We start from the raw sequence: 25,883 nt of genomic DNA, 5'->3' as shown, positions 1-25,883 counted from the left end.
GGTCTAGGCCCACCCATGGCTGCACCCTGCCCAGTCATGTGAAATCCATATATTAAGGCTTAATGAATTAATTGAAATTGACTGATTTCTTCATATGAACTGTAACTCAGTAAAATCAATAAATTGTTGCATGTTAAGTTTATATTTTTGTTCAGTAATTTGCACAACCATTGACTACAAACGATTGGCACTGTGATTGGCTGGGCCTGGCTCCCAAGTGGGTGGGCCCCCTCCAAGAGCAACCCATGGCTGCGCCCCCTGCCCATGTGAAATCCATAGATTAAGGCCTAATTTATTTAAATTGACTGATTTCCTTATATGAACTGTAACAGAAAAAATCTTTGTAATTGTTGCATGTTGTGTTTATATTTTTGTTCAGTATCATTTTCCTTCAATTCGCAAGAGGCTGAATGTATCTCACCGAAGAAAGCATCCAAGCAAGCAAAACAGCGCCCCTCTATGTGAATGTGTAGGCCATCTATCTGATGCTGTCTGGTCATAAAGAGTATGACATTGTTGCCTCCCATAGCATTGAATGCAAGGAAAGCCAGCGAGCAATTGGCCTCAATGAGCGTTGAGCTAAACTGAGTGAGCTGAACTATGAATGGTCCTGGAGCACCAAAAAAAGCCTGTTTGGATATGGCTTCACTCCTATTACATCAAGAGAAATACGTCATTGACAGAAACAACTTGAATTGTTGCATTTCATTGTGTTGTTGCCCTCCGGTGGCTAGCTAGCTAGCTAAAATTTCCCTTTCCTAAATTAGCCATGTAAGGAGATAGGGATTTGGATTTGTGGTTTACTTTATTCTCTGTACTGGCCAATGATTATAACGGCGATTCTGATCCAACCATAAATGTATATATTGGACTCAGGATGTAAGTTCAATATGTAGCTAGATGTAGAAGAATAATGTTAACTATAAAAGGAAGTTAGGCTAGCAAGCAATCATTTTAGCCAGATTAAAATAAAAGCTTGTACTGTATGACAGCCATAGACTGTTTCGTCAACATGAAAGAAAGGAGGATGGCATTGGCGTCTCCACAAGTAGGGTGAGTCAATATGTTTTTTTTTATACTTGTATGTTTTTTTTTATACTTGCACGTCATATTTACCTTACGTTGATTGTTTTTGGTATCTTTTAGTTGATGTTGAAATGGTGCTGGAAATGTGGAGGCAGCTCCTGTTTTCTTTGCGACTTGCAATATGCTTTTTGGACTTCACCGGACAGAGGTTGCTCTCCAGTTTAGTAATGAAACAAAGGTGTAGTGGAATTTATTCTGCCACTACATCTTATTGTCTCGACCTTAGGCGTATATATCACGGTGTCAAGGTATATGAACTAACAGGTTATAGAGCAAACAATGCAATTATCACAACACATAAATTGTAATATTCACATTTTTTTCTGGCTTCCCCAGGGATTTTACCCACGCACTGTTACTGTAAATTAGTTCTGCCATTAGGTTCCAAAAAGGGGAGAGGTCAGTTATACATTAGGTGCTATGATCCACACCTAATATCCCTTCTGTGACTGAATGACAATTTAGTTTCAATAATATCACAAAACAAACTTTACTGTCAAAATAGCTTTGTCTTCGGCTTCATATTCATAAACTTAAACTCATCTCCTATGATCATGTGAATGGCCTCCATCTGAATGCCCTCATCTCATAATAGGGTAAGCTACTTTGGATATGTGTTACATTTATAAAATGTATGCATATCATAGGTGTAAATGTAGCAATGACAATGGTTTTAAAAAGTCACACCTGGACATCACAATTCTAAAATTGTAAACAAAATCCTATAATTGACTACAACTGGTGGATAAGAGGGGAGGTTGACCAATTCGTAAATTAGTGATTGAAGTGAATTTTTATTTAACTAGGCAAGTTACAATGACGGCCTATCCCGGCCAAACCCAGACCACGCTGGGCCAATTGTGCACCTCCCTATGGGACTACCAATCACAGCCAGATGTGATATAGCCTGGATTTGAAACAGGGACTGTAGTGACGCCTCTTGCACTGAGATGCAGTGCCTTAGACCGCTGTGCCACTAGTGAGCCCCTGGTCCTCATGAAAGTACTATAAAAATGCAACTTTAATTGTAATGTCACAAGACAACTTTACATAACTTACAGTGGGGCAAAAAAGTATTTAGTCAGCCACCAATTGTGCAAGTTCTCCCACTTAAAAAGATGAGAGAGGCCTGTAATTTTCATCATAGGTACACTTCAACTATGACAGACAAAATGAGGGGGAAAAAATCCAGAAAATCACATTGTGGGATTTTGAATGAATTTATTTGCAAATTATGGTGGAAAATAAGTATTTGGTCAATAACAAAAGTTTCTCAATATTTTGTTATATACCCTTTGTTGGCAATGACAGAGGTCAAACGTTTTCTGTAAGTCTTCACAAGGTTTTCACACACTGTTGCTGGTATTTTGGCCCATTCCTCCATGCAGATCTCCTCTAGAGCAGTGATGTTTTGGGGCTGTTGCTGGGCAACACGGACTTTCAACTCCCTCCAAAGATTTTCTATGGGGTTGAGCTCTGGAGACTGGCTAGGCCACTCCAGGACTTTGAAATGCTTCTTATGAAGCCACTCCTTCGTTGCCCGGGCGGTGTGTTTGGGATCATTGTCATTCTGAAAGACCCAGCCACATTTCATCTTCAATGCCCTTGCTGATGGTAGGCTTTGTTACTTTGGTCCCAGCTCTCTGCAGGTCATTCACTCGGTCCCCCCGTGTGGTTCTGGGATTTTTGCTCACCGTTCTTGTGATCATTTTGACCCCACGGGGTGAGATCTTGCGTGGAGCCCCAGATCGAGGGAGATTATCAGTGGTCTTGTATGTCTTCAATTTCCTAATAATTGCTCCCACAGTTGATTTCTTCAAACCAAGCTGCTTACCTATTGCAGATTCAGTCTWCCCAGCCTGGTGCAGGTCTACAATTTTGTTTCTGGTRTCCTTTGACAGCTCTTTGGTCTTGGCCATAGTGGAGTTTGGAGTGTGACTGTTTGAGGTTGTGGACAGGTGTCTTTTATACTGATAACAAGTTCAAACAGGTGCCATTAATACAGGTAACGAGTGGAGGACAGAGGAGCCTCTTAAAGAAGAAGTTACAGGTCTGTGAGAGCCAGAAATCTTGCTTGTTTGTAGGTGACCAAATACTTATTCTCCACCATAATTTGCAAATAAATTCATTAAAAATCCTACAATGTGATTTTCTGGATTTTTTTTCTCATTTTGTCTGTCATAGTTGAAGTGTACATATGAGGAAAATTACAGGCCTCTCTCATCTTTTTAAGTGGGAGAACTTGCACAATTGGTGGCTGACTAAATACTTTTTTGCCCCACTGTACATTTTAAAAGGGTGGTGACTGTCAAAGTTCCATGTTGAATTCCCTCCATTATTACAAAACAGGAGTATATTCCAGTCTTTCTGGGTGGTCCCGTGTGGCTCAGTTGGTAGAGCATGGCGCTTGCAACGCCAGGGTTGTGGGTTCCTTCCCCACGGGGGGACCAGGGCGAATATGTATGAACTTTCCAATTTGTAAGTCGCTCTGGATAAGAGCGTCTGCTAAATGATGTAAATGTAATGTAAATGTGTCTGTGAAAGCTCTGGGTCTGGACACCACCCTCTGCAACTGGATCCTGGACTTCCTGACATGGACCAACAACACCACCACTCTTGTCAAGAGGGTGCAACAGCGTCTCTACTTTCTAAGGTGGCTGAAGAAATTCAGCATGTCACCCCGGTCCTCTCCAAATACAACTACTGCACCATCGAGAGCGTCCTGACCAGTTGCATCACGGCCTGGTAAGGGAATTGTCCTCATTGAAAATCTGTTGTTTGAATTGAAGAGGCCAATCCATAAGTGCAGAGGCAGGATACCAAGGACCTGGGAAGATTCTGTATGGAGGAATGGTCTAAGATTCCTCCCAATGTGTTCTCTAATCTCATAAAACATTTTAGAGGAAGGCTCAGTGTCATTATCCCTGCAAGGGGAGGCTGCTGGAGTATTAATCATTTTGATCCCTATCTTTTTTAGATGTTTTTTAAAATTACTTGTTTGACTAAATCTCTATCTCTGAGCAATTGTATTAGTATAAAATAATATAATTTTCCCATTTTTGTGAGCATACAATTTAGTTCAGTATGTGCATTATTTATTTTATACAGTCTTTTTTGCTTATGTTTGTCAGTGGTGCCAATAATTTGGGACCTGACTAATACCCTCAAATAAAAGGTGACACTGTACTGTCACCTCATATAAAACATTTGATCTCAAATTCAAAATGGTGGAGTATAGAGGCAAATTTAGATTGCAGATTCACTTTCCAAATTTATCTGGAGGGGAGTGTACCTTCTCGTTTAAAATGTCATAACTTGCAAAGGAACCAAGAGCCCCTGTTAACCTCCTGCATTGCTAAACAACTGGGTTACTGTCCCATGAGGCTGAGTTTCTGGTCATTAAACACTCTTTCATGAGAGTAGGTCAACTGTCAGGTGTCTTTTATTTGCGGCTGCAGTGGGAAGGAACCGGGCAGGATGCCAGCAGGAATGAGGTTGGCTGGGGCGATCTGTGGAATAGAATGGAGATAGTGTGGCAGCCTGATGTTTTGGCTGACATAAGCAAGGCTGACTTCGAGAACAGGTAGATCAGTCGGAGCTAGCTCAAATTTCGGCACAAGATTGATCCACGACATGTGGAGCTGTGGGTCCTTAAAAGGGTCAATCTGTAGTTGCTACATCCATTTTTTGACAAATAAATGAATGATATATACCCATTGATTCTTTAAGAATATAATGTATAAATGCCTCATAAGCTTAGTTCAACTGTCAAACCCCATCAGAACCCCAAAAACACTGTATAGCCTCAAAACATTCTTAAAACTAAATGTGATATCTTGGATGGTCAGTTTGTCGTTGCATAGCACAGTCTATACATTTTAGAGTGGTTGCATTGTATACACGCATTGGCTGTAAGTCGCTTTGGATAAAAGCATCAAGTAAAGGTCATTAAAAAATATATTTAAAAAAAATCTCCAGGCCCATCCCTCAGCTTTTTACCAAAACAGAAGCAGGGTGCCCGCTTTGTTATTGTTTCAACTAAGGATTATCCCTTTAAATACACTACAGTAGACATAGGCCTTTGCCCTGCAGCCCTGAACATGTGCTTCTGGTATTCTTTTGTTTGGTATTCTGTAATTCTTTTGTTTTTACACCAGAGAGACTCAAGTGCCTCTGCAACTCACTTCATGACATATATAGGCCTACACAGACTTTTATTCGAGGTCCAGGGAAGTCACTAATACAAACAACTATTACAGTATTGTACATAGGCCTAAATACCATATGTCAGTAAAAGAAATAGCATAACCCAGAGACATATTACAATGTAGGCATGTAGCCCAAAATAGAAAGGGCACAACTGTGTGAACTGTGGGTGGGAGAAGTCTACTCTCTGGAATGTCACTCGAATAATCAGTCCAACCTACAAGAAGTCTAAGCCAAGTGAAGAGATTGGTCTGGACTGGAATTTACTCATACCGGAAAAACTTGGAGTTTGAATTTGTGTAAATGGTTGTTTACTGGACGAAATACACATGCTTAACTCAGCCTTTGCACCAGAGAAAATTAATCACGCCGCCCCAAAGTTTATGAAAGTCTGCTTCTGCTTAACTGCCACAACAGTACACTTTGAGAAAGTATCAAGCAAAGATAAGACATCAGTGAGAACTTGAGTTGCTTTAGTTGTGCCTCAGGCATTTAGTAAAACATAGTTTTTAGAAAACTGATATTCAAAGCAAAAGTTTGAAAGTAAACCATAATTTTCAAAGAGTAACCTGAAACCGAGAAAGGGAACTTTTCCTGATGTTTGGATTGCAGTTTCAATGTATGTAAAATCTTCAAATATCTATGCATGCTACTTTTTATGTAAATTCAAATAACGGTAACTCAGAAAAGCCTTGTCAGGCTATAGGCTTATGGAAATGTGTTATTTCATACAACTGTATGCTGCTCTTTGTATGCCATTTGAATATTTGAGAATTAACCAATGATATTAGGCCACTCTTGGCCATGATTACAGACACCTGTGTGTCTTTTGACACTATATAAAATGAGTCATCCCTCAGTGTTTGTGATTATACCCTGACGAAGACAGCTTGGCTGTCGAAACGTTGGTAATTAAATCTTTGCATCTGAGCTCCTAGAGTGTGCGGCTCTCCTTTATTTTCAAGTGTTCTACTCCACTAGACAGCACCTCGCCTAAATAGGTGTGCGTTTCTTTTTCTTCTATTTCATACAACTGAACAAAGGAAAGGTTGAATCATTATCAAATCAAAGTTTATTTGTCACGTGCGCCGAATACAACAGGTGTAGACCTTACAGTGAAATGCTTACTTACAGGCCCTAACCAACAGTGCAATTTTTAAGTAAAAAAATAGGTATTAGGTGAACAACAGATAAAGTAAGGAAATAAAAAACAGTAAAAAGACAGTGAATAATAACAGTAGCAAAGCTATATACAGTAGCGAGGCTATATACAGGCACCGGTTAGTCGGGCTAATTGAGGTAGTATGTACATGTAGGTTTGGTTAAAGTGACTATGCATATATGATAAACAGAGAGTAGCAGCAGCGTAAAAGAGGGGTTGGGGGGGAACACACAATGCAAGTAGTCTGGGTAGCCATTTGAGGGTAAAAGCTGTTGAGAAGCCTTTTGGTCCTAGACTTGGCGCTCCGGTACCACTTGCCATGCGGTAGTAGAGAGAACAGTCTATGACTGGGGTGGATGGGGTCTTTGACAATTTTTAGGGCCCTTCTCTGATACCGCATTGTGTAGAGGTCCTGGATGGCAGGCAGCTTAGCCCCAGTGATGTACTGGGCCGTACGCACTACCCTCTGTAGTGCCTTGCGGTCGGAGGCCGAGCACTTGCCGTACCAGGCAGTGATGCAACCAGTCTGGATGCTCTCGATGTTGCAGCTGTAGAACCTTTTGAGGATCTCAGGACCCATGTCAAATCTTTTTAGTTTCCTGAAGGGGAATAGGCTTTGTCATGCTCTATTTATGACTGTCTTGGTGTGTTTGGGTTGTTGGTGATGTGGACACCAAGGAACTTGAAGCTCTCAACCTGCTCCACTACAGCCCCGTCGATGAGAATGGGGGCGTGCTCGGTCCTCCTTTTCCTGTAGTTCACAATCATCTCCTTAGTCTTGGTTACGTTGAGGGATAGGTTGTTATTCTAGCACCACCCGGCCAGGTCACTGACCTCCTCCCTACAGGCTGTCTCGTTGTTGTCGGTGATCAGGCCTACCACTGTTGTGTCGTCTGCAAACGTAATGATGGTGTTGGAGTCGTACCTGGTCACACAGTTGTGGGTGAACAGGGAGTACAGGAGGGGATTGAGCACGCACCCCTGAGGGGCTCCAATGTTGAGGATCAGCGTGGCAGATGTGTTGCTACCTACCCTCACCACCTGGGGGCGGCCCATCAGGAAGTCCAGGATCCAGTTGCAGAGTGATGTGTTTAGTCCCAGGGTCCTTAGCTTAGTGAGGAACAATGAGGGCACTATGGTGTTGAGCTGTAGTCAATGAACAGCATTCTCACGTAGGTTGGAATGGGTCTAGGAGTGGGTCTAGGGTTTCTGGGATGATGGTGTTGATATGAGCCATGATGTCATGTTTCCTCCTGGCACCAGAGGGAGGCAGAAACCACCCTAGAGACTTTTATTGGACTCAGGTGTCTTATTAGTTCATGATTGTGTCCCTGTTGAAAAAGGTAAGTTTTCTGTGGTCCTTTGCAGAAGCTTGAATTGTTTACCGTGTGCATTTTCCTGAGTGAGTTTGAGGCTTAGTATTTGTTATTTTTCTAGTGTACTGTGATCCTGCCTCTACTGTTTCTCAGTAAAGTATTTATGTATATCCTTATCCACTGATTCCTCATCTGGTCTCTTCTCTGCACCTGTGTCCAACCTCTCCACGTCACACATGACCAGCCTTTCAAAGCTACAGATGTGAGTGCTACGGATTGGTAGTCATTTAGGTAGGTTACCTTGGTGTTCTTGGGCCCAGGGACTATGGTGGTCTGCTTGACTAACTCATCACTTAAGGAGGCAAACATATTGAGTGAATTTGTTTTTCCCAACTAAATACAGTCTCTGTTCAACAATACTCTATTATGGCTCTTTGTTTCCACATAAACAAACATTCAGTCCAGGTTTTTTGTTTTGTTGCAATTCTCAATTAGCCTTTCAGAGGCTTTGACAGTCCTTTTTGGTTGTTCTGCTGAAGCACTTATTGAAGCAGTTGAATAGCATTCATTGTCAGTCAGGGTGTTCTGACTGTTTAGTCCAATGCTGAAGGCATTTGACACTTAAGTAGTGTCCTCCTGATAATCCTCAGTCCCTTGAGTAAACGGCGGTTTCCTCTAAGTTGTGATCCATGCTCCGTTTGGATCTCATAGGAATGCGGTGCAACTTCTCTCTGCACGTGTCCTTGCTGCATCCAGGTTCCCGTAGTGATGTCTCTGAGTTTTTGGTTTGTCCGTTCAATTAAATCCGACAACCATCTTCTCTTCATCTTCGATGGGGTTAACGGCGGTTGGCAACAGAGCGAGAACGTTGCATTACCACCACCAGCTGGACGGGATATTGAATAAGAAACTAAAAAAACATTGCAGAAAAGGGGGGAAAACTACATCATATTAAAATAAAACATGTTAACTAAGAAAGCCCATCCCACTTCTTCAATCCCAGTCCACTCTAAAATACATCCCTACACAGGCTCAGGGGCCTGTGATGGCGGTACATTCACCATCAGGATTTCTTGCACGGCCTCGGCTGTGAAATCACAGACCCAAAACTTTCAGCAGCATTCACAATACCAATTTGATTCGATTTCTTCTCCGCTTGTGCTGTACAGTTTATGACCATTGCAATAAATAATACAAAGTCCACCTTTTTAACATGCAGCAGTTCACTATCCCTCGGTTGATGAGAAACCTTCACTGGTCTTGGTGGCGTTACTGCCTTTGTTTCTTCCCCGCTACTCGTTCCTTCCAATTTTCTCACCGCCTCCAGATAGGAGACACGCTGGACACTCCTTACCCTTGCCACCTCATTCTCCTTAACAGGTCACTCCAGAAATTCAGGTGCATGTTCACCTCCACAGTTGCAGCATTTCCCTTCATCTGACGTACGATACTCTTCCCTTCTGCACACACTTGACACATGACCAAATATTTTACATTTATAACACTGAAGGGGCTTGTACACAAACGCTCTTACAGGGTGTCTCATGAATCCTAACTTTGTATGAGAAGGGAGAGACTCTTCATCAAAGAACAGTAGCATGGATGAATGTAATTTATTTTCTCCACACGTCAGTCGATTTGCACCAACCACTCCATCGATGTCTTCAGTTATATCCTCTGCCTTTATTTATTGAGCCACCCCAGAAATAACCCCCTAGATTGCACCCTGCTACGAAAATCCACACAGGAAACATTCCGCAACAATATCTTTTTGAGTCTTAAAACACGCTTCTTCTCCTCCGCAGAAACAACAAATCTAAATAAGACCACTTCTTGTGACTCACCGACTCCACACTTTCCTCCAACACATTCCAGATTTTGGATTTCCCAAGTAGCATTGATCCAAAACCCTCAATCCAATTAAATACTTGTCTCGTGGTTTCCTATTTTCCAATACTGATTTACTTCTCGTTGCCCTTTATCTTCGCCACTGTAACCCACCATTCTCACTTTCTGTACTATTAGCTTCACCCAACTCACTAGCAGTTTCAAACAAAACCTCAGTTTCTTCTCAAACGATGATCTTTCGACCTAGACGACAAGGGGAGGGGAGTTCCTTACTAATTAGTGACCTTAATTCATCAGTCAAGTACAGGACAGGAGTGAAAACCCGAAGACACTCGGCCCTCTGTGGAATGAGTTTGACACGTGACATAGATTTACCCTATTTCAGCCTCTATTAATTTACTGTAGTTAACTCTGTTTGAATTGTTCCCTGACATCAGACACGTTTTCACGAAGATAGTTTGGAGTGAGATTTATTTTCTTTAATCTGTAAATGTCTACCATGATCTGTGCGTATATTCAACATGATTCACAAATGAAACTATGATCTATGAATATATTTAGTAAATAAAACCAGAATCTGTAAATGTGTAAAAATATTTCACTAATTAAACCTTGATCTGTATATGTATTCAACATAGCTCACAAATAAAACGAACATTTTAACAAATATAGAACGATGTGTGAGCAAATGTTCAGAAACATTTACAACTGTGGAATGTGCATTTGCACATTCAAAAAGTGCTTGTGGATCTCTGTATTTTGTTTGTAAAAAAACGCAAGTTATGGGTTAACACTGGCACCTAGTGGTTATTTGTAGTACTACAGCCACGAGTTGACGTCCAGGACTTGTCTTTACATGTCGTTGTAGAGGTTTGCCCAGGCATGCACTGTACTAGATCAGGACAGTAGGAGGGCTTTATGAATCATAGTCGGATGGCAAGCACTTAAATACAACTGCAGCATCCTGAACACACAGTCCAGTTCCTCCTTTACACTGATGAAGTGAAGTACAGTTGGGATTTTGAGAGAGATTTACTTGTGCATAAATGGTAAGTTCTTTATTGGTTGGGTTAGGCTAGCTATACAACTTCTTACATCTTGTTGCATTAGCGAGTAGTGTTTCAGTGATTATGGTGTGATATTTGGTTGTTATTGAATTATATTGGAATATCTGATTTATTGATGCCATTTATTAATATTTGTTTCAGTTTGATGGTTGGTGATAGGATAGGCCGATTTTAAGATAATTTAATTGGGTTACTACCTTAGTTGTTGATGTTTAAATCTGAGAGAAACAGTCTTGGTCTTACTTAGCAATAATCTATCATATTTACCTTTGTTCACAAGTTCAGAGGCATCTGATTGCAGTGAAACATAAATTTAAAAAATCAAACTTCAGCACTTTTAGATTTGCTATTCTGTAGAGTAGAAGACACAAGAAAGGGACTTGTGTCACATACTCAGGATAATTCAACAAACTGTCAACTCCGACAATGTACACTATATTTACAAAAGTATATGGACACCCCTTCAAATTAGTGGATTTGGCTATTTTAGCCACACCCGTTTCTGACAGGTGTATAAAATCGAGCACACAGGCATGCAATCTCCATAGACAAACATTGGCAGTGGAATGGCCTTACTGAAGGGGCTCTGACTTTCAACGTGGCATCGTCATAGGATGCCACCTTTCCAACAAGTCAGTTCGTAAAATTTCTGCCCTGTTATTGTGAAGTGGAAACGGAAAGGTGGGAGCAACAAGGCTCAGCCGCAAAGTGGTAGGCCATACAAGCTCACAGAACGGGACCGCCGAGTGCTGAAGCACAGAGCCCCGACCCCATCGAACATCTTTGGGATGAATTGGAACACCGACTGCGAGCCAGGCCTAATCGCCCAACATCAGTGCCCGACCTCACTAATGCTCTTGTGGCTGAAAGGAAGCAAGTCCTTGCAGCAGTGCTCCAACATCTAGTGGAAAGCCTTCCCAGAAGAGTGGAGGCTGTTATAGCAGCAAAGGGGGGACCAACTCTATATTAATGCCCATGATTTTGGAATGAGATGTTCGACAAGCTTTTGGCCATGTGGTGTAGATCAGGTGTCTACATTTGACATGAGGTCTTTTTACATGATCTCATTGATGACGTTACTGTTTGCTCTTGCTGTGCTCTGTAAGTAGATATCCGTCTACTTAACTAACCATGCTGTCCTTTCCCTTTGTCCCCTGCAGTGTAGAACCAGAACAACCATGGCCAGTCGTAAGCGGATTCTGAGCTCCCTGGGGAAAGGTCCTGCCAGACGGAACCTGTTTGGCCCAGTGGACCATGAGCAGTTGCAGCAGGAGTACCAGAATGCCTTGCGCAGAGACCTGGAGGACGCCTGCCACCGCTGGGGCTTTGATTTCCTGTCAGAGAAGCCTCTGGCTGGGGGAGACTTCCAGTGGGAGGGGGTTCTAGGCACCAAGCTGCCTCTCCTCTACCAACCCTGCCTTTTGGGTCAGGGAGAGGCACAGAGGGAGGGAGGCCTGACGGCCATCACAGGGGGGGTCAGGGCAGGGCCATTGCACCGTGGCAAGGAGAATATCCCTTGCACACCTGAGAAGTGCGGAGCCAACCACCAGAACCTGGAGAAAACACCAGACAAGAAGGAGAACACGAACCTCAATGAAAACAGACTGAAGACGAAACAGACCGAAGACTAAACAGACCAACCTCACAGGTAGGAGTGTTGGTGTCGTGTGTGGATGTAGGGGTTGGTTATTGGGGAAGGGTTATAAGGATGTAGGGTTGAACTGCTGGTTTACTTTAAAATTAAGTTTTGAATAAGAAGTCCAATGCTGACAAGTCCTCTTGGTTTCTGTCTCTGCAGATTTCTACCAAGCCAAGAAGAGAGTGGTGGGTACGCAGTGTAAGTCAGGCCAGTGATTTCAGGGCACACAGTCACAGCAGCCAGAGAGCCAACAGTCGGGACAGAACCACAGCAAACACTACTTCTCGCAGGAACCCACACACTGCACAGACACTGGACACATAGAGTGCATACTTACCTGGAGGAATACATAACCAATACTCTAAACAAATGCAGGGGGAAATTAAACAACATCTTTTATTGCATCCATTACCAATGCATACTGTAAAAAAAAAAATGTATATCCATGTATGGTTAACCGATGTACTAATTATTTCAATGTAAGGGGGCTTGTGTTCTTCCTGTGGTAATGAAGGAACATTCAAATGGTTCAAATGATGCATCCATGTTCATTTGTGAGTCATGTAAGGACATCCTCTAAAACCCTATGACCTTTTGGTGTAAAGGGGACTTTTGCTATAAGAGCTCACTGTCTGGACAGGTAAGTTCCTGTCTGACATTCCACAGCACTAAAATGGACCAATCAAAGCCCTGCCTCTGGGTCTACCCTTAAACCCTCTTGTCTTGATGACATCTTGAAATGATGAAACCATACTGTTTATGGTAGAGGTTGAATCTACTACAATATACTGTCTCATTGAAAAATGACCACAACAACATAATAGTATTTTACAAAGTCTTTCTGGTTCATATGTCCAAATGTATTGATTGATGTGATTTTATTTAATGTTTTTTCATTATGCTGTATTTCTTGTGAAGAGCGCCAGAATCATGTTATTGTCTGTCTTTTGCAAGCACTTCCTGCCTAAAGTATGTATGTTTGTACATATTGTGTACATTTGTGAAATCTCAACATGTACTCATAGGAAACTAGTGGAAGAGTACTGTAATGAATAAGACTGTTATGCTTATAATGCAAATTCCTATATAGGAAATGTCACCAATGTCCCTCACCTTCTAACTAGGGCACTTTGCTATAATACTCCTGGGAATTTGTTGATGGGTACCTCCCCAATGCTCTTTCATGATTTTCTGAACACAAGGCCAGACATGAAAGTTAACTTTAGAATAGTATCAGAAATGTACGTTTTCTTTCAGTATTGCTCAATATTTTTTATGTAGCCCACAGCAGGTGCATCAAGGGACTCAAATTAGTCAAGTGCATGTATGGTATTTTAATCTAAACAGGGAAATTGTGTCCTCAAAAACACACAGCTATTTTAGAGTAAGCTACAGCCAAGTGGAAGTGCAGTAAAATACACATGAAGTGTTTTCATCTGCCTCAAACTAAGGTCCATCACGGACCACGGTTATTTTTTGTTATTATGGCTGATCCTTCTGCTATTGGTAATTTGAATGGGGGTTAGACAACATCTCTGTCATGAAAATTCTTCCAAACTAAACTAATAGCTTCACAGACCCTGATATTCTGCTAATAACATGGATTACACCAAAAAATGCACTTGTGTTTATAGATGTTGGTGCACAAGTCCTACATAGGGTTTATGTTCAAAGCTACAACAAAAATATTATTTATTATGAAATAAGGTAGATATGTGTAATTGGTTATTAGGAAAAAATTGAAATAAATACAGTATGTATATATTATCCTGAAGTACATTTATTGTTTCACCTTTGGGTGTCATGAAAATCTTTTGACCTGAAGATAAGTAACCAATATTTATAAAAACATTTCTCTCCACCTCAGTCAGGCATCGATTCTCAATTCCAGAGGAACAAAATATTTATGTAATACAGATCGGAGTTCTGTGGAGCCATATTTATACTGAACAAAAATATCAATGCAACATGTAGAAGTGCTGGTCCCATGATTCATGAGCTGAAATAAAAGACCTCTGTATTTCTCTCAAATGTTGTGCACGAATGTGTTTAGATTCCTGCTAGTGAGCATTTCTCCTTTGCCAAGATAATCCATCCACCTGACAGGTGTGGCATATCAAGAAGCTGATTAAACAGCATGATCATTACACAGGTGAACCTTGTGCTGGGGACAATAAAAGGACTCTATAAAATGTGCAGTTTTGTCACACAACACAATGCCACAGATGTCTCAAGTTTTGAGGGAGCATGCAATTGTCATGCTGACTGCAGGAAAGTCCACCAGAGCTGTTGCCAGATCATTTAATATTGATTTCTCTACCATAATCCACCTCCAACGTTGTTTGGCAGTATGTCCAACCGGCCTCACAACTGCAGACCACGTGTAACCACGCTAGCTCAGGACCTCCACATCCGGCTTCTTCATTTTTGGGATCGTCTGAGACCAGCCACCCAGACAGCTGATGAAACTGTGGGTTTGCAGAACCGAAGAAGTTCTATACAACTGTCAGAAACCGTCTCAGGGAAGCTTATCTGCATGCTCATCGTCATCACCAGGGTCTTGACCTGACTGCAGTTCGGCATCGTAACCGACTTCAGTGGGAAAATGCTCACCTTCGATGACCACTGGCACAACGGAGAAGTGTAATCTTTTTTTAAAGTATCTGTGACCAACAGATCCATATCTGCATTCCCAGTCATGGATTGGGGCCTAATGAATTTATTTCAAATGACTGATTTCCTTATATGAACTGTAACTCAGGAAAATCTTTGAAATTGTTGAGTTTATATTTTTGTTCAGTGTATAAAGCATGAAGACGAGGCCAAGCGTACGTTTGATTACATTTATAAGTACCGCTACACATTATGCACCATTACCACATCATGAACTCTTTTTTAAATCATGTTCATCATATTCTGAAAACTGAAAGTTAGCTCATCAAATATAAATTATTTGCATAAACAAAGAAGATTAAAAACTAAATCCCTAGTATTTTTGTATTGATAGCATAATGATTACAAATACTATCATCATGTAGACGGCTAGAATAAAAATAGGATTTGTAATTTTGTTACTGCTATTAATGGTTGACAGAGCCCATTGTGGTTGTCAGAGGCCTCATCTCGGTCACTCCTTTTCACATTGGAAACAGAAGATGATCACTGAAAGTAGTGACAACATCGTGATCATCAAAGGCAACTGCTCCACTCCTGAGTTGAACATACATATTCTCCCCAACCTCTAGCTGCAGGGAGACTTGAGTTGGAAATGTTGATGTAATAATCATTAGATGAGTTGTGGAACGCAGAGATGACCTTCTGGGAGTTCTTGTACATGCTTAAAATCATAGGATGTGTTCCATGGCCAAATCCAGTAATCGCAAAGTGGTAGACTCCTTTAACCTTTGCAGTGAACACACCTAAATATAAGCATTAAGATATTAGTGATATAGTTGATGAGACAGTGGATTGTGCAGTCAGATGGAACAGAGTAAACAGGCATTTCAATGTCATAGATTTACCAGGTGGTAACTTGTGTAATAGACAATGGCGGGAATGCGGTTTTAACCAATCAGCATCCAGGATTAGACCCACCCGTTGTATAACATAACACTTTATACTTTAGATTACTATGTACAGTGCATGCCCACTGTTACAACTTATCACGTGCATCATTTGACATATGGGAACCCAGACACATATACACACATACTATACATACGTACCAGTAGAGGAATCAAAAGCCCCACCGATGTTGGTGTAGACTCTTTTGAAGACCACAGTGGTGTGATTGTCATAAGGCCCTATGGTGCTCCCCAGTGCAGAAGAGAACACCACCGCTGACCTCGTTGTGGACACAGGGACCCTTACCAAAAAGTACCAAATAGCAATACATGCAAGTTACTTCTGTAAAATCAAAAAAAAGGGAATGATTATCAAAATGTTGCTTTGTGCATTACAGTACCTGACATTTCTTTCTTCAGCCCCACTACCAAGCCCTCACTGACTTTCAGCCTGGCCTCCATGGCTATAATGACAGAAATAATGTTGAAGGATATTTATTAAATAAAACCAACCAAAGACAGTAGTTGATTTGATCTCTTACTGTACCTTCATTAACTATGGTGAGTTTCTCCACCACACCCTTGGTGGCTCTCAACTTGGCATCTGTGTTTCTCAGCTCCAAGCGTTGCTCCACTACCATGTCTCTGACAGCCAGGAGTTCAGTCCAGATGTTTTGGGGGCAGCTGTTCTTTTCATCCGTTGTATTTGCAGGAGCTGCAAGAGCAATGACCTCCTGCTTTGTGTTGCTCATGGTTCTAATGTTGTGTCTCAAAATGTATTTTCTTGTTGTGTGAGGTGCTCTTATGCCTCTGCTCTGTGCCTCACTTCTGATTAATGATTAACTTGGAACTAGGAATGGTGATGTAGACTAAAACTTCTACGGAACCCAGGTGTATCTAGATTGGGCGAAATCAATCATCAACAATTCTATTCTGTGATAAGTTCAAAAGCTTTATGGTGGTTATCATATCCACAATAATCATATTTTCAAGATATTGCTCGTATAGAGCAGTCAATGGCTGTGATAAACAAAGCTTGGGCCACCACAGTTGAAGTGTGTGATGTACTGTGACAAACTCCAACAGATCTTAACAATGCTTTCTCTTAAAACATTTATTCACCTACTTTGTAAGGGAGAGGGTGGGATACATTTTCTTCTACAGTAATATACCATCATGAAATTGTATTGTTAACTCCTACTTCTCCCTGTAAGATCATAACGTTGTGTTCTCTGTAACTATGGCGTAAACTCTTGACAGTTTGCAAATAGTTATATCGTTCTTGAAACGTAATTTTGTTTTGTGTGGATTGTCATGATTGCTGATATCTGTGATTAGACCCTCCAGTATGTGTGTATGGTATATTATTGAAAATAAATACAAATGTTGATAGAAAAAGATTTATGGTGCTTATTCATAAATAACCCACAATACAAATTCCTTCTGTCATAAATACAGCTGAGCATGGAAGCATGGCTGTGTGAAACATAATGTATCTGTGGAGCTTTTCCCCAAGGAAGTCTGAGGAGAGCTCATGGCAACCTTCCAAATCCCCACAGACCCCACAACCTCCCAACACATTAGAAAGAACCAAGAGATAAGGGCATCAAATATGAACCCGTCCATCACAAAGAGACTATTATTAGTTCTCTGTTTTGGAAACCCTCACCAAGCATTCCTATAATCGGTGTGTGTAGGCCTATTTCTATGGCTTTCATTTAGCATCTGCCTATATAATGCTGCACCATGGGACAGAGAAGATAGGGCACTCCTTTTTAAGCCTTGCCGTAGCTCCACATTCTTTTGTAAACCACTGCAGCAGCCCCCCATTAACATGCGTGAGGCGGTGTATATTCAGGGTTTAAGGGATGAAAGGGCTGCAATAGGCCCTGACACAAGCCCTGCTGTACTACCGTCCCCCCTCCCCCCCCCCTCTCCGCTTCCCTGGCTTCAGCACACATAGGCACCTGCGCGCCTGCGCTAAACTCTCCCCATCCCCCCTCCCTTCTTCCTCCATCATCTGTGCCTCAGCTCACACAGCCGTGATAGAGCAGGACGGCTAGTATTTGCACGCAGACAGCGAGAAGGGGAAAGAGAGAGAGGGAGCAAAAGAAAGAGGCAGACAGAGCGAGCGTAAGATACAAAGGGGGAGAAAGAGAGCAACAGCAGAGACAACGAGAGAGAGAGATGGAGGAAGACAGGGAGACTGCAGACATCTTTGTTATCAACAATGGAGCATGAAGCTCTGGTAAGGCGATAGGCAGATATTGGGTAGGGGAAAGACATTGAGGAAAGGGGGTCTCGTGTGACCACAGGGGGAGGGAGGAGGAGAAGGAGGAAGTGGAGGAGAAGGATGGGCCTCGAACACAGACCTGCAGTTGCACTGCCAATCCTGGATTAAACAGTATGGTAACGTTCCCAAATTAATCTGTCACTGCACTGGTTTTGTCTCATCATCCTCTAGTGTTTACTTCCATTCTCATTGACACCCATCACTCATTTCACCCATGTCGCAGTGCATGTCTCCTTCTCATGTGAAGACCCTTTTTTTCACGCCATAGCCGTCTGTTATGATCATCTCCCTGCTTCTGCTCTTGTCTCCAGGAGCCTCACCCACCGTGGACCTAACCCTGTGTTTTCACACACACTGTTGGATCTGAGCATCGGCCATTGCTGTCTCTGTGTGTGTGTTGTTTTTGTTGTATTTTTTCCCATCCATCCAGAGAGGAAGGAACATTGTGTATTTCTTCCCTTCATCCAGTCTGTAACATAATAAGCTTTCCATTTTCTCTCATTGAAATAAAATGAATAGATGAATAGCCTGGTATTGTAGTGCCTGCAGTCATTCGTCCATTAAAATCACATGCCTCCATTTCAATGCAGCTACCTGATTGTAACCTACTTTCTAAAATTGTCGCCTGCTTGTCAGTGGATCTTTTGGGAAATAGTACAGGGCACTGTGGCTCCTCTGAGACCTCTTTTACATGCTAATACAATCCTAATAAAGCCTCAGTGGCCTGACTAGATGAATTAGGGCAGCGCTTGCTGAGATATGTGTGGTGTCTGCCCTGGTTCCTGTCTGCTGGGGTTGGTGACAGTAGTGTTGTGATGTCTGCCCGGGCGACATGGGGTAATAATTAAAACACAACAATTCCCACTCCCAGAAACAACTAGATGTTTTTTATCCTATATAAACAGTCCACAGATGGTTGTGTCTTTCAGTGAGATGTTAAGAATTCACACTGAGGGAGATTAGACCTCCATTGTTTGTCGAGCTGCCTGCCACGTTGCAGAGTAGAAGAGGGAGGGTACTCCCCCATGTTTATGTCATGCAGCATCACACCACTAGATCATACATCACACAAGTTTAAAAGGGATAGAATGATACATTGATTGTGCAGATTTCTGAACTAATAATCACAGTATTCATCGTTGTCTTAGGCCTAACCATCATCATCACCATCACATTCATCAGGTATTCATGTGCCAAAATAGTTTTTCACAGTTTAGCATTATGCACTGTGAAAACACTTGATGTAAAATCTGTTTATTAAGGCTTAACACAGTAACTTTGTCTGGGTCTTATGCCAAGGATCTGGGGGAAAGTCTGTGAAAAGAGAACAGTCACTAGATCTGTCATTGTGATGGGTGTTCTGCTTTAAAGATCATGTTTACCTTGCGATGCTGACTTCACATCAATCATGGCAACCACTTTCTCCCTGTCCGCGCACTCTGTCACCTCTGCCTCCCCCATTCCCTTTCCCTGCTTAGCTGGATAAAAGCGAAGTGACAACATTGGGCCTGCCCCCCTCAGCCAGCCATGGCGGCTCTGACAGTAACATCAGCTTGGATGGGGCTGGGGTGGGTGCGGGGGCAGGGGCAGTGGCCGGGTTGGGGGCTGTGGCTGGAGGGGCTGAAGGGGTCGCCGAGCCTCAGCGAACGCGGGTCGCTCTGGAGCACCTGCAGCAGAAGATCCTGAAGATAACTGAGCAGATTCGGATAGAACAGGAGGCAAGAGATGACAACGTAGCCGAGTACTTGAAGCTGGCTCACAACGCAGACAAGCAGCAAGCCTCGCGCATCAAACAGGTGTTTGAGAAGAAGAACCAGAAGTCTGCACAGACCATCGCCCACCTGCACAAAAAGCTAGAGCACTACCACAAGAAGCTGAAGGAGACAGAGCAGGTGAGTGAGAGTGTGTGTGTGTGTGTGTGTGTGTGTGTGTGTGTGTGTGTGTGTGTGTGGTGTGTGTGTGTGTGTGTGTGTGTGTGTGTGTGTGTGTGTGTGTGTGTGTGTGTGTGTGTGTGTGTGTGTGTGTGTGTGTGGGGGTGTGTGGTGTTGTGTGTGTGTGTGTGTGTGTGTGTGTGTGTGTGTGTGTGTGTTTGTTGGTTCCTGCCACACTGGTTCCATCTCATGACTGATGATGACTCCTCTCCGTGGCTCAGCTGTTCCTAAGGGACATTTGTAATGTAATGTGTTTGTCTCACTTAAATGTTTTACCCTGACTGCTGCTTTCTGAGGTGATGCACAGGAGGTTGGTGGCACCTTAATTGGGGAGAAAAGGCTCGTGGTAATGACTGGAGAGGAGTCAGTGGAATGGCATAAAATACATCAAACACATGGTTTCCAGGTGTTTGATGCCATTCCATTATTATGAGCCGTTCTCCCCCCAGCAGCCTCCACTGAGGTGATGATACATGTTGTCACTATAAGTAGGGTTGGGCCATATCCACATTACCCTATGAATTAAATATAGAAATCATCCCTGGAGGATTTCTGTATTTTGAAAGTTACATATCTTGAACACTTGAGTGCTGACAAGCAAAACATTTTGGGACTATGTCAACAATGAACTAATGAAACAAATATAAAAAGATAGTTTTTGGGTGGAATTACCCTTTAACAACAGGTTGTTGAAAATACCTATTTCAATACCTGACTTTGTAGAACATGACATGTCACTCACTCACTATCTAAAGATGTTTTGTTGTTGTAGAAAAGCAAATAAGAATGATTAGCTTTATCTTTCAACTAACACACACATTTATTTATTTAAAAAGTACAAATATTGACATTTTAAAGAAACTGTTTCCACAGTATTGGAAATCATGTCTCCGGTATTTCAAAATTCCTTGGTATAGGTGCTATCATAAACCTGCCCAACCCTATTCCTAGGTAGATTATCTGAGGGTTCTGTTCTGACTATGCCCTCGTATTGATAAAGTATGTTAATATTCTCCTCTCCCTGCTCTGTTGTGTCACCTCCACCATTCCACTTTTATTTCCATCCCTCTCTCACCACTTATCCACCCATGTATCTGCTACTCCTTCACACCCTGTCAATCTATCCCATTTTCCATCCCCCCTCCTCCCTCAACCCTCCTTATAGAATGGTCCAGCCCGTCAGCCTAAGGATGTGCTGCGGGACATGCAACAGGGGTTGAAGGACATGGGGGCCAATGTACGAGCCGGGTTCCATGGCTTTGGTGGGGGTATGGTGGATGGGGTCAAAGGAGGGGTAGAAGGAGTCAAAGGAGCTGTGGTGTCTAAGCCACGGGAGTTCGCCAGCTTGATCCGCAACAAATTTGGCAGTGCAGACAACATCTCCCACCTCATAGAGGACGGGGTGGGAGGGCACTCGGAGGACGTGCCTGCTCAAAGAGCCCTGAGTGGCAGTGCCACCCTGGTCTCCAGCCCCAAGTACGGTAGCGACGACGAGTGCTCCAGTGCCACCTCTGGCTCAGCGGCAGGCAGTCACTCAGGCGGGGCCGGGGTAGGAGGTGGGATGTCGGGGCAAGGGCAGGCTGGCCTGGGGAGCCCCAGACTGGATGGGCACCACCATCACCACCACCACATTCACAGCTCCTGGGACACCTTGCTGGAAGGCCTGCAGGAGATCAAGGCCAGCCAGGCCCACATGGAGGATGCCATCGAGGACATGAAGAGTCAGCTGCAGAGTGACTACTCCTACATGAACCAGTCTCTGCAGGAGGAGAGATACAGGTGCAGACCAACACCTAGGCCAATACACAGAGCATGAAATGAGAGTTGGTAGTATACATCAATCTCACACTAACTGCTGAAACAAGCTGCTTTGCTTTTAGCTTGTTTCAGTACAGCAGTGTAAATTATGTCCAGTGTTTTCACACTACATGATTTATGCTGAATGATATTCATGAGGATAATTAAAAAGGTCAAGGAAACTGTTACAGGTTTTGTACATTTCAAGTTTTGTCAAGATCAGAAGTAGTTGTTTTAATGTATAAAACTGATGCTTCAATTAAACGGAGTGACGCCTTGAAAATTGCATAAATATCTAAAATCTTTCTCTAATTCGTTGAATTGGTCTTTACTCCGCTGGTCTAAATTATACCGGCTCTGCCTCATACATTTAAAAAAAAATCTCTCTCTGTTTAGGTATGAGCGACTGGAAGAGCAGCTGAATGACTTGACAGAGCTGCACCAAAACGAAATGACTAATCTGAAACAGGAGCTGGCCAGCATGGAGGAGAAAGTAGCCTACCAGTCCTATGAGAGAGCCAGAGACATACAGGTAGAGAGATAGAGACCTGGATTTACAGTTTATGATACTTTTCCTGTAGATAAACAAGTATGACTCCAGAAATTAGCCTTGTTCCCCTAATTCAGTTGTAACATTGTGTTTGCCTGTGTTTGTCATTTGTACCTGTGTGTGTATGTATACATGCAGGAAGCGGTGGAGTCATGCCTGACCCGCATCACTAAGTTGGAGCTCCAGCAGCAGCAGCAGCAGGTGGTGCAGTTGGAGGGTGTGGAGAACGCCAACGCCCGCGCCCTGCTGGGCAAACTCATCAACATCATCCTGGCACTCATGGCCGTAGTGCTGGTGTTCGTCTCCACCCTGGCCAACTTCATCACCCCACTCATGAAAACCCGAGCGCGGGTGGCCACCACCGTCATTCTGGCCCTGTTTCTGTTCATCCTTTGGAAGCACTGGGACTTCCTGGACCTGTGGCTAATGCCCAGCTGAGTTTCCTACAGCCAATCACCCACACCCTTGTGTCTGAGTGACCAGGATGTGGACAGAGGGACCAGAGTGATACACTGAGCTGCCCTAGACACTCTAACAGTCTCAAACTCAGAGAGCGTGAATACAAAACTCATATTTCTGAAAGAGAACCAGTGCACTTTTTTGATAGGATTTATGCTTGAAGAGTCATACTAAGGAGGGTTGAAAGGTCAAAACATTTCTTTACAAAGCAACTGGCGAAGACTTCCTTCGGATAGGGGGGGGGCATTTCTGGTTGACTGATGGTCGAGAGAGAGACATTTAAGGAAGAGTGTTGGGTGTTTTATGGTGATTACCATGACAAGGAACCTGAGGAACTATCTGCCTGGTCGCTTGGCAACTCAAGCATTTGCTCTTTCTCATGACCAATCTAGTGGTGTCAACTCACCATCGTACTGTAGTCACTATGACCTAATTACAATTTGAGAATTCATGTTGAAATTCTTTGACACTTTTCTAATGTTAGTATAGGCCTACACTTAAAAGTGAAAATGGATAAAAGAACAAATTATACTTTGTCTTTGCTAAACCATGTTTGCTGTTAACTTTTTGTTGAGCCAATTGTATATTTGGAGGACATGGCCAAGCAAAATGATTGTTATTTTGCTCAATGTTAGGGTATGTACTACTCATGCATGTCCTCACGTGCATTTATACCTGTGTGATGCACTTGGCATGAGTAGCATTCCAACACCAACAGAAATACTCTTTGGACTTAATAGCATTCTGTTGTCTGTAGACAGTTTCTACCTAAATGTTTTTTTAAACTTTCATCTCCATATTATTTTTAAAACAATCAACTCAATCTCTTCTGGTGTTTAAAACTACACCTTTTTGGTGTATCAGTCCTTTTAGTGTCTTATGTGTGATGTAAAGAAGAATTTGAGGGCCAGAAAGTAATCTGGTGAGATGGATCATCAAAACTACTAAATGATCTATAATCTATTCTGAGCATCAATGCTATTTCAAAACCACTGTTGTTGTAGAGCAGCTAAGAATATATGTAGTGTCAGATTCATAAGCATGTTAGACCATTGCTTCCATATTTCTATCCAGTTTGCGAAATCCATCACAACTCTGTTGCATTCTTAATAAATACATTCTTAAACTATATGCTAATGTTGCATGATATTGGAAAGTAGGATCATTTGCATGCAACAATGTATATCTAACAGTACTGACAATGGAGTAGAATAATAATATGGTAAGTAATCTGTGATAGTTGGGTCTTCATTATGAAAAAAATAATACAAATGTCAAATAGAGTTCCACAACCTATAAAATCCCAATGTAACCCCCCTTCAACATTTTATTCCAGCCTGGTTCAAGCTAAAGGTTGTTTTTATATCAAGTTATGACATATCTTGTGTCCATCATTTCAGTCAGGGCGGGCTAAAATATGTGTTTACAGATGTGCAGTGAATATCCTCTAAAAATGTATTCAGTTCCAGCTCAACTGAATATTCACCCACTAATCCTGTGGATTACAGCATTATTTACACTTAACTGCCCCCCCTCTCACTTTTATTCACTGGCTGGGTAAAACTGCTAATCCTCATATGTGATTGGGTGAGAGGTAACCAACTCTGCACAACTGAATTTCAAATGCTTGAAAGAATACATGTTTAGGTTGGTTCTGTTGCCATAATGTAATAGTTTACTATTCTTACCAACAGTACTAAATAAACTATGGAACTCTCAAAGGCTAAGACTGAGCCCTAAAAAAATTAAGAGTTGTCAAGGTTGTCAGATGTAGTAAAGAGGCAAATAGGTTTTTAGTGAGGATTTCTTTGGAAAGGCTTCAACCATCAGACAGACCCTGACGTATGCTAAAATACACTGTGTACAAAACATTAGTATTGAGTTACACCCCCTTTTGCCCTGAGAACAACCTCAATTCATCAGGGCATGGACTCTACAAGGTGTCAAAAGCGTCCCACAGGGATGAGAGCCCACATTTACTCCAATGCTTCCCACAGTTGTGTAAAGTTGGCTGGATGTCCTTTGAGTGGTGGGTCTGGGATACAGTTGAGTGTGAAAAAACCCAGCAGTGTTGCAGTTCTTGACACACACAAACCGGTGCGCCTAGTATCAACTACCACGCCCCATTCAAAGGCATTTAAATATTTTGTCTTGCCCATTCACCCTCAATGGCACACATACACAATCCTTCTCTTGAGGCATAAAAATCCTTCTTTAACCGGTCTCCTCCCCTTCATCTACACTGATTGAAGTGGATTTAACAGGTGACATCAATAAGGGATCATAGCTTTCACATGGATTCAACTGGTCAGTCTGTCATGGAAAGAGCAGATGTTCCTAATGTTTTGTACACTCAATGTATGTCTTGTAAAATAGTCACAATCACATAGTAAGTTTCAGCAGCACAAAGGTACCTCCTAGTGGAAAATATGTATATTTTTTATTTTGTGGACAGTGAAAGGGAAGTCTTCACTGTGCCAAAATCAAGAACTTGACTGAACCTGAAAAATGAGTGTTGACAGTGGTACCGTTCTCCCGAGAAACATAATAAACTAATATTGTGAGAAACACAGACATAGTTTAAATCCCATGGGTCAATCTAAGTAACTCAAAAAAAGTCCATCATAATCCGTCAGTATAAACTAGAGATGTTTTTTTGCATTGGCTACGTCTCAATCCACCGCCTCCTCCTATGTCAGCCTTCTGCATCTGTGGTGGAAGATGGCCGAGCTACAACAGTGTTTGTCAGACCACGAGACATCCCGAAAAATCAGTCTTCTCACGAAAGTGTCCAAACCTAATAAGGAAAGATGAGACTCATGAACATGATGGACTCGTCTGAAGTCGGTACTGCTAATGTGCCAACTCCTGTCTGTAGTGTCCGAACTGTTTGGGCTACAAACTAATTTCCCCACTATGGAAAAGGGCAACTCTCACAAACACTATGGTGTTCTCCGTTTAGCTCT

At 42.4% G+C, this 25,883-nt stretch overlaps 2 protein-coding genes and 1 long non-coding RNA gene across 6 annotated transcripts; 2 read left to right on the top strand and 1 right to left on the bottom strand.

Annotated features, from left to right (window-relative positions):
* The first annotated feature begins 542 nt into the window (after window positions 1-542).
* Window positions 543-15,145, top strand: LOC111970063 (cyclin-dependent kinase inhibitor 1). Of its 3 annotated transcripts, XM_070445609.1 has the most exons (4): window positions 10,525-10,667; window positions 11,846-12,276; window positions 12,308-12,333; window positions 12,484-15,145. In XM_070445609.1, exons 1-4 carry the CDS (start codon window positions 10,665-10,667, stop codon window positions 12,537-12,539), a joined length of 516 nt encoding a protein of 171 aa, XP_070301710.1. In that variant the 5' UTR covers window positions 10,525-10,664; the 3' UTR covers window positions 12,540-15,145. The 3 variants fall into 3 exon arrangements, with proteins under 3 accessions (XP_070301709.1, XP_023852326.1, XP_070301710.1); XM_070445608.1 differs by lacking the exon at window positions 10,525-10,667 and adding an exon at window positions 543-1,053 and having other exon boundaries at window positions 11,846-12,333; XM_023996558.2 differs by lacking the exon at window positions 10,525-10,667 and adding an exon at window positions 3,541-3,831 and having other exon boundaries at window positions 11,846-12,333.
* Window positions 6,347-10,058, bottom strand: LOC139028375 (uncharacterized). The gene is made up of 2 exons (XR_011480573.1): window positions 9,598-10,058; window positions 6,347-9,230 (listed from the first exon to the last, which is right to left on the bottom strand). It is a non-coding gene; the product is annotated as an uncharacterized lncRNA (long non-coding RNA).
* A 2,748-nt stretch (window positions 15,146-17,893) lies between the features above and the next one.
* LOC111970062 (transmembrane and coiled-coil domains protein 2-like) lies at window positions 17,894-24,048 on the top strand. 2 transcript variants are annotated; one of them, XM_023996554.1, is made up of 5 exons: window positions 17,894-18,135; window positions 19,659-20,072; window positions 21,277-21,890; window positions 22,305-22,440; window positions 22,597-24,048. In XM_023996554.1, exons 1-5 carry the CDS (start codon window positions 18,118-18,120, stop codon window positions 22,894-22,896), a joined length of 1,482 nt encoding a protein of 493 aa, XP_023852322.1. In that variant the 5' UTR covers window positions 17,894-18,117; the 3' UTR covers window positions 22,897-24,048. The 2 variants fall into 2 exon arrangements, with proteins under 2 accessions (XP_023852322.1, XP_023852323.1); XM_023996555.1 differs by having other exon boundaries at window positions 17,894-18,296.
* The last annotated feature ends 1,835 nt before the right edge of the window (window positions 24,049-25,883 follow it).

This window comes from Salvelinus sp. IW2-2015, linkage group LG11 (genome assembly GCF_002910315.2).
Source record: "Salvelinus sp. IW2-2015 linkage group LG11, ASM291031v2, whole genome shotgun sequence".
NCBI classification, from domain to species: Eukaryota; Metazoa; Chordata; class Actinopteri; order Salmoniformes; family Salmonidae; genus Salvelinus; species Salvelinus sp. IW2-2015.
Note: the sequence above shows the minus strand (reverse complement) of the source record. Positions and strands in the feature narration are given on the sequence as shown.

Bases quoted from the DNA above. Each gene is read 5' to 3' on its own strand.
- LOC111970063 (XM_070445609.1), top strand. The intron at 12,277-12,307 runs CAATGAAAACAG...ACGAAACAGACC, and splicing joins AAGAAGGAGAACACGAACCT to GAAGACTAAACAGACCAACC. The intron at 12,334-12,483 runs GTAGGAGTGTTG...CTGTCTCTGCAG, and splicing joins TAAACAGACCAACCTCACAG to ATTTCTACCAAGCCAAGAAG.
- LOC111970062 (XM_023996554.1), top strand. The intron at 20,073-21,276 runs GTGAGTGAGAGT...CCCTCCTTATAG, and splicing joins AGCTGAAGGAGACAGAGCAG to AATGGTCCAGCCCGTCAGCC. The intron at 21,891-22,304 runs GTGCAGACCAAC...CTCTCTGTTTAG, and splicing joins CTGCAGGAGGAGAGATACAG to GTATGAGCGACTGGAAGAGC.